The 14,745-nt window shown below is 28.9% G+C and overlaps 1 protein-coding gene and 1 long non-coding RNA gene across 3 annotated transcripts in view; both read right to left on the bottom strand.

Annotated features, from left to right (window-relative positions):
- Window positions 1–2,416: 2,416 nt before the first annotated feature.
- On the bottom strand, window positions 2,417–8,850 carry LOC140674018 (uncharacterized). The gene is made up of 4 exons (XR_012048151.1): window positions 8,450–8,850; window positions 7,194–7,280; window positions 6,697–6,843; window positions 2,417–6,131 (listed from the first exon to the last, which is right to left on the bottom strand). It is a non-coding gene; the product is annotated as an uncharacterized lncRNA (long non-coding RNA).
- Window positions 8,851–9,833: 983 nt separating this feature from the next.
- Window positions 9,834–14,745, bottom strand: part of LOC140673986 (F-box only protein 21-like) — a 41,807-nt gene continuing 36,895 nt past the window's right edge. Inside the window, exons 1-8 of one of the 2 annotated variants that reach the window (XM_072907261.1) lie at window positions 13,617–13,947; window positions 12,633–12,956; window positions 12,092–12,548; window positions 11,485–11,621; window positions 11,278–11,392; window positions 10,957–11,121; window positions 10,474–10,756; window positions 9,834–10,218 (exon numbers count right to left, since the gene is read on the bottom strand). In XM_072907261.1, the coding sequence (XP_072763362.1) occupies window positions 10,058–10,218; window positions 10,474–10,756; window positions 10,957–11,121; window positions 11,278–11,392; window positions 11,485–11,621; window positions 12,092–12,548; window positions 12,633–12,956; window positions 13,617–13,774 (1,800 nt within the window). In that variant the 5' untranslated portion in view covers window positions 13,775–13,947 and the 3' untranslated portion in view covers window positions 9,834–10,057. Of the gene's footprint in view, window positions 10,219–10,473; window positions 10,757–10,956; window positions 11,122–11,277; window positions 11,393–11,484; window positions 11,622–12,091; window positions 12,549–12,632; window positions 12,957–13,616; window positions 13,948–14,745 lie in introns of those variants that run through there. The other variant, XM_072907262.1, reaches the window with a different exon arrangement.

Below are 14,745 nucleotides of genomic sequence, written 5' to 3'. Positions count from 1 at the left end.
TGAATGAAATGGCAAGAGAGTTCACTTCTTGCCCTTTCCCCCTCCTCGTTCTACGCGGTTTGCAAATTACTTGGAAAACTGCGGGAGATATCTGAATACCTTCGTTCTTCATGTTTGAATTAGTTTTCAAGTTAATATTGAGCGAAAGGTAGTTGTTATAACATTGCTTTATAGCGTCATATTTATTAATCATAATATTGTTCTCTGAATCTACAGGGTGTGTCAGGGTCATTGCATTATCTGCTAATGGCAGATTTTTCAGATCGCTTAAAGATTTTGTCTCGACAAAAATAACGAGGCATCAATTTCCGAGTTATAAGTGATTAAAAAAGAAAGGATTTTTGCAAACTAAACTTTATAGACGGGGAGTTAAAAAGATTAAAAGATGATAACTATACATTCTTTAATTAATTTTATCGGTTTTATAGAACGTCGATTTAAAGCAAAATATATATCATGGCAAAAATGGAAAGTTTACAAAAAAAAAATGATGCCTTTTCTTAGAGAAATTTTGGCAGAGAAAAAATCATTTTCAAATCTCTTTCTTTTACGAATCATATATATTTTAAATATAATTCTTTTATAACAAACGTGAGTATTTATTGAAATAACCTAACAAGTTATGGGCTGATAATTTCATTTGTGTGAATAAATAAGTTGTTAGGAAGAATCTGTGTGTTAAAAGAAAGAGTAAACCAGTTAAGAAGAAAGAATGACGTTTTGAAGAAAGTGTTTGCGTCTGATGGGCCGGTGAAGAAGGCTACTCAGTTAGCAAAAGTAGTTATTTTCACGTCAAGAAGACTACTCAAAATAACTATTTTTGCTACCTGGGTACATTATACAAATAACTGAACTAAGATTGCAAAAGAAGACCAATAAGAACGATGGCACAGTACGTAAACGAATTCTCTAACAAAGCGGGCATAGAAATTCTAGACACTTTACTGTCGATAATGCTGTTAAGCTTTTTACCCACCACATATGAAAACTTTAGTGTCGCAATAGAGTCGCGAGATGAGATACCGACATTAGAGATGCTAAAGGCAAAATTAATGGAGGAGGAAGCACGGCATGTGACTTATATTATTTGTTAATTCCATGTTACTTCAATAAACATTGTTTACTAAGATAATAAAATTACAATTAATTAATAATTATAGAAGTAAATAATTAACTAAATTAATTAGAAACTAGTTTAATTTTAGTTTTACCTCAAACATAAATATACAATTATATATTGTCGAATGATGTGCAAATGATTGTGAGACTTAAATATTATATCATACTGACGTAACGTAACAACGTCAATATAATATAATGTCATTTAAAAGACTTCCATATTAATAATCATTTCTTGGTCACAGTATTACATTTTATTGACTTGTTAAAAATTTATTTTCAATCATTGACTCGTAACATAATGCAGTTCATTTTTTTAGCATTTCACTAAAATGTCGTTACATTTAGAATTATTACATTTACCATCGATGTTTTCAAAAAATTGACTCTCAACAAGATGACGAACTATAAATGATGACACTTATAAAAACTAGAATATTTTCGTAAGAATATACTAATCATACAACGCAATCAGAATGAAAATGAAAAGGTTACTTAATAAAGTTTTGACTTTTAAATACTCGAATAAATCATCGGTTCATGTTGTTATTTTCGAATAAACAAGCTTACTTTATTTGTTATTTAATAAAATAAAATATTGAAATATAAATGTATTGCAATGTTTATTTAAATAATTTCCACAATAGTCAATTTTCGCGATATTTTAAAGCGACTTATAAGTTTGTTAAAAAAGATGCGTTTTCATCAGAAAGATGCGCATTTAATCTCGCCAAGGAAGAGCTTTCTTGTTAGATCAATCGGTTTCGTTAATTGCACGTCTTTAATTAAGGAACTTTTGTAACTTCCGAAAGAACAGCAATTCGCGAAACTGTCAAGATTATATTAAAATTCTAGAATCTTTTCTAGAAAAATCTGAAAAGTATTTTAATATTGTATCATATCTCTTATTACATATGTATGTGTGTAAACGTTAATAAAAAATAGATTTGATGACATATTTTATTATACATTCTATGTTAAAATATTACGCATTACATAATATTTCTTATGTACATTATTATTAAAAAATATTCTTTGGATGAAGGAAGGATAAAAAGGAGACACCAATCAGCTCTAAAAAAAAATCTGCAAAACTTCGTGTAACGAATTAAAAAAAACACGCGGGAGATGTATATATACGCACAGTTTGTGTCTGTGTTATTTTCTTCTATATACAGAATTTATTAAATTATTACAGCTATTTATAATACAAGAATACACACAATTTTTTTACATATATAATATATTATACATTATTTATTCCATGTCATTTACTTTACACACACACATTCTCGCATTTTCTTTTTCTCTCTCTCTCTCTCTTTTTCTCTCTTGTTCTTAGTAATTTTCTTGTAATCTCTTTTACATACAAAAGGAATTATTCACGAGTGAACAGCGAGCGATCATGAACGACACACGATTTTCTTGCTAACTAACAACGCGCGGCTCCAATAAATAAATCGTTCCTATAGTCTAATGTATAAGTTATAGCAATATTTTAATGGCTCTCTCTCTCTCTCTCTCTCTCTCTCTCTTACGATTTACATTTTGTAAATTACAATTGTAATGTGAACCACAACACGCTTGTACATCCACTCAATTACATTAATTACAGATACACACTCTCTCTCGGACAAGCGCGGATAATTTCCTTTTCTCCTTTTTTTTGTATTCTCTCTTTTTTAAATTCAGCTTTCTTTCTTTATACTATTTATCTTATTATGCGCGATGCAATAAACTAATTATTCCCATTCTACGTCGAACGGTGTAGCCATTCTGATAAGAGCACGTACACGTTTCGCTGTTTATGTTTTAATCATAATTGTTACCTATATTTTTCCCAGAGCTAAAAAGATTTTCAGTTAAACGAGATACAAACGAGAGGAAATGTGACTTTCCGGTACCAAATATGTTGTATCGAAGAAGCGTAATCGTTTACCTCTCTTATCGCAGTGATACTGTGATTCGTTAAATACACCGAGCGTCTCAAAAAAATGTCGCATATTCTATCCTTAAAAAGTTCGAATCACCTTAGGATTCTTCCTGGCAAAATATTAATATCAAAGTATTTCTCACTATAATAGCAGAAGTAATTCGATTATAATTCGACTTTCGAAAGAACGAAAATTACTTTAATTTAAAATTAAATTCGCGTCCTTTTGCGACACCCTGTGTATATCGCGCGGTCTTTTTCGCAAGGAAACAACCTCTCCCGAATATTAGAATTACAGAGGCATCCTTTGACTTTAATTAACTCTCACTCTTTCAGGTTTTTCTTTTTTTTTTTTTTGGGCGGTTATAATAATTCTTTTCTGTGTGAGGTCTCCTCTTCCTGGATAACAATAAAAATGTTAACGACCTACCGTTTGCGATCATATAAAAAATATCCGCGGGCGAATATAAAATATACTCTCATTATTACAAGCCTACACACACACACACATACTCGTACACATTTTGCTTGAAGCGATAATCGAAGTTGTCGATGACGTTTCGACATTTTTCGCCGCACAATCGCAAAGGTTTGTCCCCTTAATTAAATTAGCTAGCTTTTGTTAAACATGCACGTTTCTGTTTTTTCTTTATTCACGGAAAAAAAAACCGGATGAATTCTTTCCAAGAAATCCGCTTTAACACAGAACATTTAAATAAAATGATAGTTAAACGAACGGTTAAGATAATGTTAACAAGGTTTAATTTAATTTATGAGAGTGTCGATGAGAAATATTAATTTGAAAAATATATATATTGTTCACTTTTATAATACAAAGCAAATTTTAAGAAATAAAATTATAATTCCTGTCCTGCATATGTGCGCATTGAACTTTACATTTATAAACTCAATTATATTTGCTGAGAATCAATAATAAAAATAAATTTTGTACAAAGAACGCACTTAATATAAATGTAATTTATAATTCTTTCTCTCGATCTCGGGCTTTTTAAGAGAAACGCTTCCTTTCCGGAAAGAAACGGAAATCCGGACTTTGGTATGAGGGAAAACACGGCTGTATTTTCATGCATCGTCGTGCGTTTAAATCTTAAACGTGCGACGTTCAATTATCTCATCTAAATACACAATTTGCAAATGCTAAAGTGATAAAAAATACTATTTTGCTTTTTTTCTTTTGCTTCTCCCGTGTATATATACATATTCAATGCCGTTTTCTCCATAGTTTTACAGCTCACGTCATTCTAATTAATGTCACTGTTAATTAATCTTCATTACCAACATGAATCTTTTATCGTTGATTTGATTTCTTTTAGAAGTTAAATTCTCAGAAGGCCTCCTGCCGTTTTTAACAAAAAAATCTCGGAGAATAATAATTGTTAAATAAATAAAAATAATTTACACTTTGAAGAAGATGCACTTTTTAATTATTTAAATTTTGATCGATAAAAAAGATAATAATAAAATACTTGAAATAAGAGAATTATATATAGCTTGAAATTTAGAAATAAAAAATTTTTGTTCGAGAATATTTTTCTATAAAAATCATGCGTGAAATTGTTACTTTGAATGACGGAATTTCCGACGATTTTCGTAGTAAAAGTCGCATTCGCGTTCGAGATTTAATTAGGCAATAGATATCAAACTCTCTGCTGAATGAGTTCAATTTTATAATCAAACAAGCGAGATTACGCGCGACCTCATTGTTGTGTGAATCAACGTTTGTGTTTGTGTATAGTTTTCCACAAAAATATAAAATAACTTTCCTTTCGCCCCCTTCTGCGATTAATTATTTTTATCTCCGTCAACTGTCAATTTTATGTTTTAATTAATTAAATCGAGGAGCGCTTACGGTTGTCCTATTGTTTGCGCAAACAATAATAAATAATAATAAATTCTACAACGAACACTAACTTTATGTATTTATCATTTGCATCGATAAAATAAACTCGATGATTCGAGATTGACATAGTTTTATTTCTCGCATTGTAACTTAAAGAGCAGTATACTGGCCGTGATAAAAAATCACAATCACTCTAAAGTGCCTATATAAACTTAAAAGTTCTCTTTTGCTCGCTCTTGAATTTTTATCAATTCCATATTTAATTAAACCTGACGATTTATTGCTAATTTAATTGAATTAAGTGATGTCTAATCAAGTCATGTTTATAAAATTGATTATAATAAGTGTTAATTGAAATTGAATCAATATGCGAATTTTAATTGCATCTTCTCGGAGAAAAATATCGAATCTCAAATTTTACACATGTATTACGTATTATTTTGAGCAGCTGTTTTTCTTTCATCGTTGAAAGTTTCACAATAAATATATCTCATTAACTATAGATTTCTTTTGGATGTTCCTCCTAAAATCAGTCTTCGGAGACAAAGCGTAAAATGGCGACGGCCATTTGAATTCGTGGTAAATGTATCAATCGTACAAAATCGTCGCTTATTTTTTCTCCACAAATACAACAACGAATGGTCGCTCAATTATTTTAATAATAAATGTACGAAGCAACGATGTGTGCGGGATATCTTAAAAAAGAGAAAAAAAACATTTCATTTAATTTCCAGCTCATCTTCGATGATCAATGAAAATGACGAGTGATTGTTGAAGAAGAATTTCGTCGACGCCATGTCCGGTTCGCGTATTCGTTCATTTCCTTCTTTCGTCTTGTTTTTTTTTCCATTCATCAATTTTCTTTCTCTACGCAAACCTAAATCTTAAAATGCCCCGAAAACACACACCGACAGAATATCGTGTCAAGGATATTTTGTATACTTGGAGGATAACAGTGATACCGCGATAACAAATTTGAACGATAACGACGTCGTTTAAGTCTGCTGTTGCGGCATCGCTGTTATTGGCATTATTGGCGACATCATTGTGCAATTTCCGTCTTGCGTGCGACACGGTGGTGTCAGGGTCACCCGCGAATCGAGGGCGTCGATACATATCGATGAGGAATCGGCGGAACATGGTCAAGCTTCCGTCTCGCCCTTCAGCCTCAGACGAACAAAGTCCTTGAAGATTATGTCGTCGTCGCCGTCCGCCTCCCTGAAAAATTTAAAGATTGTTTTAAAATATAGCGAGAGTTACTTGAATAAGTAAAGATTGTTTTCAAATATAGCGAGAGTTACTTGCTATATTTTAAAACAATCTTTAAGTAAAGTAATATATCATATTTTTAATAAGTAAGTAAAATATCATATTTTTCTTTTTTTTAATAAATAATTATTTTATATTTTTAAATTTATATTATTTTAAATAATATTATAATAATATTTTAATATTTTAAATTTATATTTAATTGTATAAATAAAATTTAATATTTATATTTTTATAAAATAATATTATTATAAAATATTATGAATTATTATAGGATATTGAATTAATATTTATATTTTTATGGAAACACAATATTCAATATATTTTATTTATTATACAAGTATATATATATATTGTAATATATATATATATATATATATATATATATATATATATATAGTGTAATGTTATTAACAAATATAATTTATTAATTACGTTTTAGCAATTTATTAATAGTCAGAAATTTTATTAAAGAATTATATTTAAATTTAATTAAATTCAGTAGGAAACTCACGTATCCGGTTGTATCAGATTTGTGTCGAGCGGAATCTCTCCGCTGTCAGTTTTGTGCGTAGGACTTGGTCGAGCTGTGGATGGCATTGGTTCCTCCTCCTCCGGTTTGGAATGCATCAAAATAAAAGGCAGTTCTGCGACTAACTCGCTAATAATCAGAATAATAATATTTCCGGTTTGGAATGCATCAAAATAAAAGACAGTTCTGCGACTAACTCGCTAATAATCAGAGTAATAATAGAAATCTATTAAAATTCATTGAAACACATCAATATATTGAACCTGCGCTCTAAAATTCTTAAACTTACGAATCTCTCCTAAAAAAAATCTTAAGCTAAAACTGATGATAGATTTAGGTATCTAAATACAAATTTTTAAAGTTAAAAAAAATTTTCATAAAAATATGAATCATTCAAAATATTATTTTTAAAATATTATTGTTTTCCACTTACAATTAGACGAAAATCTTAGCTCTCGAGACATTTAAATGAAACTTACCCTCCAAGAGCACCGAGGCAAAGCTTGACTTTGACTTTGTACTGGACGATTATGCCAAGGTTTTCACGCTGCGACGGGTCAACCACACTGCAAATTAGATCCACCGTCATTATTAATGTCATTATCAACATCACCGATCAACACTAATGCCACGTAAAAGCTCATGCGTAGTTAGATGTGTTATAGCATCGTGCAAAGATGAAAGGAAGTAAACGGAGAGGAAATTGCAAACTGTGTGCTTATTTATTAAACAAACAAAAGCAGTATTTAATTATACATATATATATATATATATATATATATATATATATATATATATATAATAGTAATTACGTAATCATGTACATTTTTCAGTCAAGCCATCAATAAAACTACAGCTTTTGCAGCGGCAAAAAACAATTTTTCATGCAATTTTAGACACAATGCGGTGGCGATGCCATGTTTTTTAAACAACAAGCACAAGCAGAAGGAAAATGGGATTTTGGATGAAATGTTTGACCTAAGTATTCTAAATCTCTTAGATCCTAGCTTCTTAATCTTTTTATTATAATACCGTTGAAGCAGATGCATCTCAAGAAAAGTTTTATTAAGAAGAGAAAAAAAGCACAAAAATTTTTATGTTAAATTTTAATTACTGAATTTAATTGAAAACAGTTTAATTTTTGCTGAAAAAGATAAATATAAAAATAATAAAATCTAATCTTTCAAAGTTTCTGATATCAAAACTGCAATTTGATTTTAAACTTAAATCAATGAAAGATTCTGAAAAATTTGCAAAAGAGTAAAAGTCACTTGGATCTTAAGATCTATAGATTTCAAGGCTTATTATAATTCTGAAGTTTCTAAAAAATTGTGAAAAATTTTTAAATTTTTCCCAAATTTTAGTTTAACATATCGAGATCCATAGATCCAGATTTAAGGAATTCAAGACGTGCGGAGAATTTTCAATAAAGCTGAGTGATATGAATTTCACAAAATGAAAAGACACGTCGCCCGACAATAGCGGTTGTTCACCCGATGAGTCGATCGAGAAATCAAAGAGAAATCGAAGAAATAATCTGAAGTTGAGAAAAGCTTTCGTTGCACAGACAGCCAACATGTATCTCCCGGCCAAATCGTGTATGGACAGCATGAGAAAAATTCCCAAAGGCATGTTAAGCTGCGCGTTGCGTGCGTGAGACACGTGTGTATGTGTGTTATATGTAACAGACACCGCCCGCATTTTTGTTCCGCATTTAGCGCTAAAAAACCTGTACCACAGGGTTGCTCCACTGTTGCCCGATGTCCCTTCGTAAGATCCCTCTTCCCCTCAGATATCAGGATCGTCAGGATCTATTGTTTTACACACGCGCACGATATACTTTTATTCATTTGTTTAAAGCGCACAGAAATAAAATCGCTCGATGTTTTAAACCGTAAAAACATGCGATACTTTAAACGGCAATCTTCAATTTCGGGAATTATACTTGAAGTCAACATGTCAGCAATTCGCGATCAAACTTTAGACGTATTATACATATTTAACACGTTAAGATTTATCGCATAACATTATCGTCGCGAGAAACGTTTACGACAGACGCTCGGCCTCCAAATGACCGAATGCAAACGCGAGACGCACGTGCCGACGCCGGAGTAAACGCAGGTGCGCACGTTGACATTACGCCTGTCAGACTGGGAAGAATGGCGTGCGACGCATGGTTGTCACAGGTCACGTGTCACGTACGCGGCGTTTTCCCCTCTCTTACTACGCCGCGCATGACATCAAGGAGGAAGGGTATGCTCGCTCTCTTTCTTTCTTCTCTCTTGTTACATTTATTACAATAAACATGTAATGAAAATTACATTGTAAAATTTCGGATTAGGGAAACAAGAGCGGAGTTAATTAATTAAGTTATTAAATTAAACATTATAATTAAAAAAAAAAGTTAAAAAGAAAATAAGAAGAATGCATATACATAATATAACATTTTGATGACGAGTAACAAAACAACTGCTAACTAGTTGTATTTTGTACCTCTCATTTACAGGTGCCCTTTATATATATATATATATGTAAAAATAATTTCATTTTTAATAAAAATTATTTTATATGTATGCTTGCTAAGTGAAAATTGATATCTTCCTGAATTTTATAACATTACAAAAGTATAAAAGAATATGATTTTATACAAATTTAATTTATTTATATATTGTTATAATACGTTATTTACAGCCGATGTATCCAGTATTTTCCAAAAAATCCGATTTCAAAAAATTATGTCATTATATAAAAACAATTTTTGTTAAATGCTTTTACTTAAAATGCTTTTTAATTTTTACAATTATAGAAAATACAAAATTTAAACAATTTTAGTTCTTTAGTGAAATAAGAATATTTTAATAAATACCACATACTTTAACAATTAAAACACATAATTATAAAAAGGATTAAGAATTAGAAAATATTTGTCTAAAACGTTTTTTCTATATCTTAATGTTTTGATTATATTTGTTTTTGACATCACAGATACAGAGAGAATTAGGTTTGAAAAGTTGTTTTCTTTTAATTCTTAAACATATATAAAAATGTTTTTATAAAAATATGTATCTTTTATTTTTAACTACTCTTTAATATGCTTAAAGTTTAAGTAAATGGTTGGTTTTATATATATGTAATTTATACAACTAACGTGCGATAAATATGTACAGCGGTTCTGAGGCAGTGATCCTTTTAATTATGCGAATACGATCACGGATTTTATGTTCACACATGTCTTACGCCTTTATTACGATGTTTTATCATTAATTTTGTTTATATATATATATATAATATTTTTAATAAAAGCTTCGTATATTCTAAATTTTACATAATAGAATTTAATTTATTAATTCTCTGATATTGCTATTGGGACAGTTACAATGGCATCATACGGGTAACGATCTGCCAGCTTTTTGTTTGGTACGTAATGTGTGCCTTCGAATTTGTCAAAATAACGACCTACTTCATCATTTTCAATCCATTTCGGCGTTGTCAAAGTTATAGAGTCTATAATAAAAAATACAAAACGTAAATTAAAAATTAATTAATGATAAATAAAATTAAATAATAATAAAAGAAATAAGACAATAAATACAATAAAACTAAAAATCAATAAAATAGCTAAATTAAAAAAAAAAGAGAACAAGATAGATTAAAATAAAATAATATACTATTTTGCAATACGTACAAAGAGATGAGACAAATAAAGTAAAAATTGTAATTTATTAAAATAAATATATGTTAATATAATCATGTTTATACCTTCTCCCACGTAACATATTTCATTATTTTCGGTAAGAATTAAATAATGTGTTTGTTTCTTTATATCACTGCAAATCTTCAACGGAAGAATCTGAGGATTATATCTCGCATCTCTCACGATAACTTTAACCGAATCTCTGTTTTCATATCGGTGGCGTCCAATTATCACACCTGCAGAACGGTCTGTAGATTGATTACCATGCGTTACAATCGTTCCAACCGCAAATTTTACTTCTTCTGATTTTGTATTTAATATATCTAATTTTTCTATCTCTAGGATGAACTGGAAAGTGTAAGTTCTAGTTTTAATTGATATATATTGTTAAGTAATTTATAAATAAACATTCGTAGAAAGTTAAATTACAGCTAATCGAATTATAGATATAATAATAATTTTTATGTAATTATATGTGTTATCAAGAAAAAGGTTTAGAGATTCCTCGTTATTATTATTAATATGCGACATGTGTAGTGTTTACGTACAGCATAGTGTGGTTTATTCTTTTTTAAATCCGAAAACCAATTTTTTAAATAAATATCATTCCAGTTGAAATTAAGTCTGCTGTTCTGTAGATGACATTCGGGTGGGCATATATTCCACGAATATTTATCATTAAACTGAATCAATTGCAGAAGTATTCGATGCATCTATAATGAATAATGGCTTAAATGAGTAAATATGATTTCAAATATGTACAAAGAAAAAAAGTATACATTGTGTAAGTCTTTCTGCTTAATTTTAATGTTACCAATTTGTTAATTAATATTAAAATTAATAAAAATTAAATACAAGATATTGTCAACCTTTTTAGATGTTATTACTTCAAATCTTGAAATAGACTGTTGCTTGATAAAACAATCTGGGAATTGGTTAGAATTTATTCTAAAACATCTTACATTTTCAGAACTATTTGTAACACTGTAAACGATAAAAAATAATATATGTGAGTATGATGGGAATAAATACACCGAAGAATTCAAAAATAGTTTCAAATCTAATATTATACTTACTAACTCGGTTTCCAGAATAGACAGATACGCTCATCGGGATATCCGATTATTATATCGCAGCGTAAACCGAGTCTTCTGGCAACGCTGTGATATATTGTATATATTATAATTTCCTGGCCATATTTATGTTCTAAAACCTAATGTCAGAAATTACAATGCAGAAATTATTTAAAGAGAAAGTATTTTTAAGATTACAATAAACATCCCAGACAACACAAAATATTTAAAAAAATATTTACACAATTTATGATAATTATTTAAATATTTTATAAATATATATCAAAACATTTTATAAACATTTTTAATATTTTAGATTGAATAGATCATAAATATTACCATAAATATCTTTGGAAATATTTGACAAATAATTACTATAAATATTTATTTTGTACTCATCATAAATATTACATAAAATATTTCATTTTTATTTTAAAAATATGTCAAATAAAGATTTTTACAAAATATGTATAAATTATTTATATAATATTTCCAAAAAATATATTTTCATAAATATTTATCATAAATATTATGTACCGTTTGGGATATGATTATGTTCACGGCATAATTGACCATATTTTTATAATATATTATAATCTTTAGTACTTACATGATCTATACATTTATATTTTAATTGTATATCCCATTCTATATTTCCCGAGTTGTTTGGTCGAAAGTTTAATTTGTCAAATATGTATTCCTCGAGTGTATCCATAATCTGTATTCCTTCTACTTCATTCCAATAATTATCGTCGATATTGTTGTTTCTCCAATAACAAAATTGTTCAGCGGACGTCGACAATATTAAGTGGTCGGGATGTTTCTTCCTCAGGTTATTTAATACGTCTCTTGCCATACTATCTAGTGACGCGGTTACGGTCGAATAAAATACTTCCTTTTGAGGCTGTAACTTCTCTGCCATAAAAGTAGCACATTGTTCTATAAGTTGCATTATGCAAGGTTGTTCTTCAAATTTGTCCAATTTTCTCTGCAGTTTATGTTGCTTCAGGAAGATAAAGACTTTCAGACTGTAATATTTGTCCGTTAAGTGTTTGCAAACAGATTTTCTGAAAAATTTACATATTAACTATGCAATATGTACATACGTTAAGTCCATAAAATTAATAGTACTTTAATTTATATAATCTTACCGTGAAAATTGTGTAAGCAAATTTTTAATCTCATCCATATAGAAAGAAATTTTTATATCTCTTTCATTTTTATACTTCTTCTTATCTAACGACATATTACCTACATCTAACCCACATAGGTGCCCCATTTGCATTACTGTATTGATTGAATGATAGTAAAAATAATTATGTTTAAGTTGTGTATAGTTTTGTAATAGTCTCATAGAATAAATGCCCATTTTTATAAAGTTTAAATTTTTTTTATCTTTTTGTTCATTCTTTTCAGACTCTTTTTGTTCATTTTCCTTAAACTGCTTGTTATAATGTTTTCTAGCTGTAGGCCATCTGAAATTAAAATAAGTAATATTATCATGAATTTTTAAAAAACACTAAACTAATTGCATTAGTATAAGTTTTCAAAGAAGTAAACTGTTTAAATTGTGTAATATACATAATTACTCAAAATATCAACCTTCTTGTTTTAATATAAAATAAAGTATGCAGTATATAATCTTCAACTTAAATTGTAATTCTTATACACTAACAATATACAATAATATAAACAATAGACAGTATTATAGCCATATTCTGTAAATATGACAAATTATGACAAAAACTTTATTTATATTTTGTGTATTTATAATGCATCAAATTAATGAATTATTTCATAACATTATTAAATAAAATAATTTTACTATTAGTACTTGTTAATAAAAATAAAGAAACAGGAAAATAGATGGGTGTTATCTCCAAAAATGTTTTGTTTGTTACAAAGGAAATACAAACTTTACCTATACTACACTAATTAATTGAAGACCAAATTTAATTGATGAAAAAATTTATTGAAAATAATTGCACGCGCTCTTCATGTGATTTAACTTTCTTAATCTTTTCATGTTTTTTATTACATTTTTCATACATTTTTGTTTTTATAAAATATATTTTTTGCAGAATTGATTGTGCAATAAGTTAATGAAATCAAATTGAGAAAAATTAATTAATTACCTCTGAAGAAACTTGTTTTCCATAAACTTCTTGTGTTTGGCTACATGTTGAAATTTCTTGCACACACATCTAAAGTTAATGATATCCTCAATGTTGATATGACTGCAGCCAAGTATAATATCTATTACTTCTTCCGGTAAACACATTAGCGTAGCCATTATTTAAAAATTTAGTTAGAAAATTTAGTAAAACACAAAAAAGTAATTTAATTTAAGAAGATGGGACCAAGCTGTTCGTATATCATTTATTCCCTGTTTGTAGTCAAACGAAATCTATTACAAAACTTATATATTTTCCAATTACCAAGAGCACGTGTCGTATACACTACAGAAATTCCTTACAATGTCTGACCATCCCTATTCTGAAAAAATTTGCACTAACCTAAAGGTTTTCCCACTACACAGTTATTCGTGATTATACGGACAATAGAAGAACTTTTCTGGTGCCTCTCAGGTAATACTATTGAGAAATCCTTCGGGTTTTGAATTTCAGAAAAATTACCTGCTTTTCTTTAGACATTTCTCTGGCATAGTAAAATACATATTTAGAAGAAAACTAAATTTAGAAGAATCTGTAAAATTAGCTTTCAATTTTTACTTAAAGCAATTTTTTTATTGCGAGAATATTCTTTAAAAATTTTAAGTCAAATTTACTAAAAAACAATAAGATACACTGCCGACCAAAAGTTTAGACACACCATTAAAAGATCAGAAATTATAAGGAAAATATGTTTTTATTGAATAGCTTTATATTTAAATAATGATTTTATGTTATAAAAACTTACATAATACATAGTAAACTTAAATAAAACAAAAATAATTCAACTTTTTAAATATTTCTAACATAAAAGGACCAAACGCTTTTTTCGTCGAAAAATGCCCCCCTTTTTTATATGACCATTTCCACAAGACACGGTATTCTTTTAATCAGTTTATTGATGGTATTTTGTTGTAGAGATGTCCACGCATATTCTAACTGTAGCCATAGCTCAGCAGCGGATGATGAGCAGGTTGTACGAGTTTTTTTATCTTATATATATTTCGAGTTCTTCCCGAGAAAGTTTGATAGGCTTTAGGTTTGGAGATTGTGGTGGTCAGAACATATTGACAATAGTTCCGCTGGGGCTTTC

Source organism: Anoplolepis gracilipes, chromosome 15 (genome assembly GCF_047496725.1).
Source record: "Anoplolepis gracilipes chromosome 15, ASM4749672v1, whole genome shotgun sequence".
NCBI lineage: Eukaryota > Metazoa > Arthropoda > Insecta > Hymenoptera > Formicidae > Anoplolepis > Anoplolepis gracilipes.
Note: the sequence above shows the minus strand (reverse complement) of the source record. Positions and strands in the feature narration are given on the sequence as shown.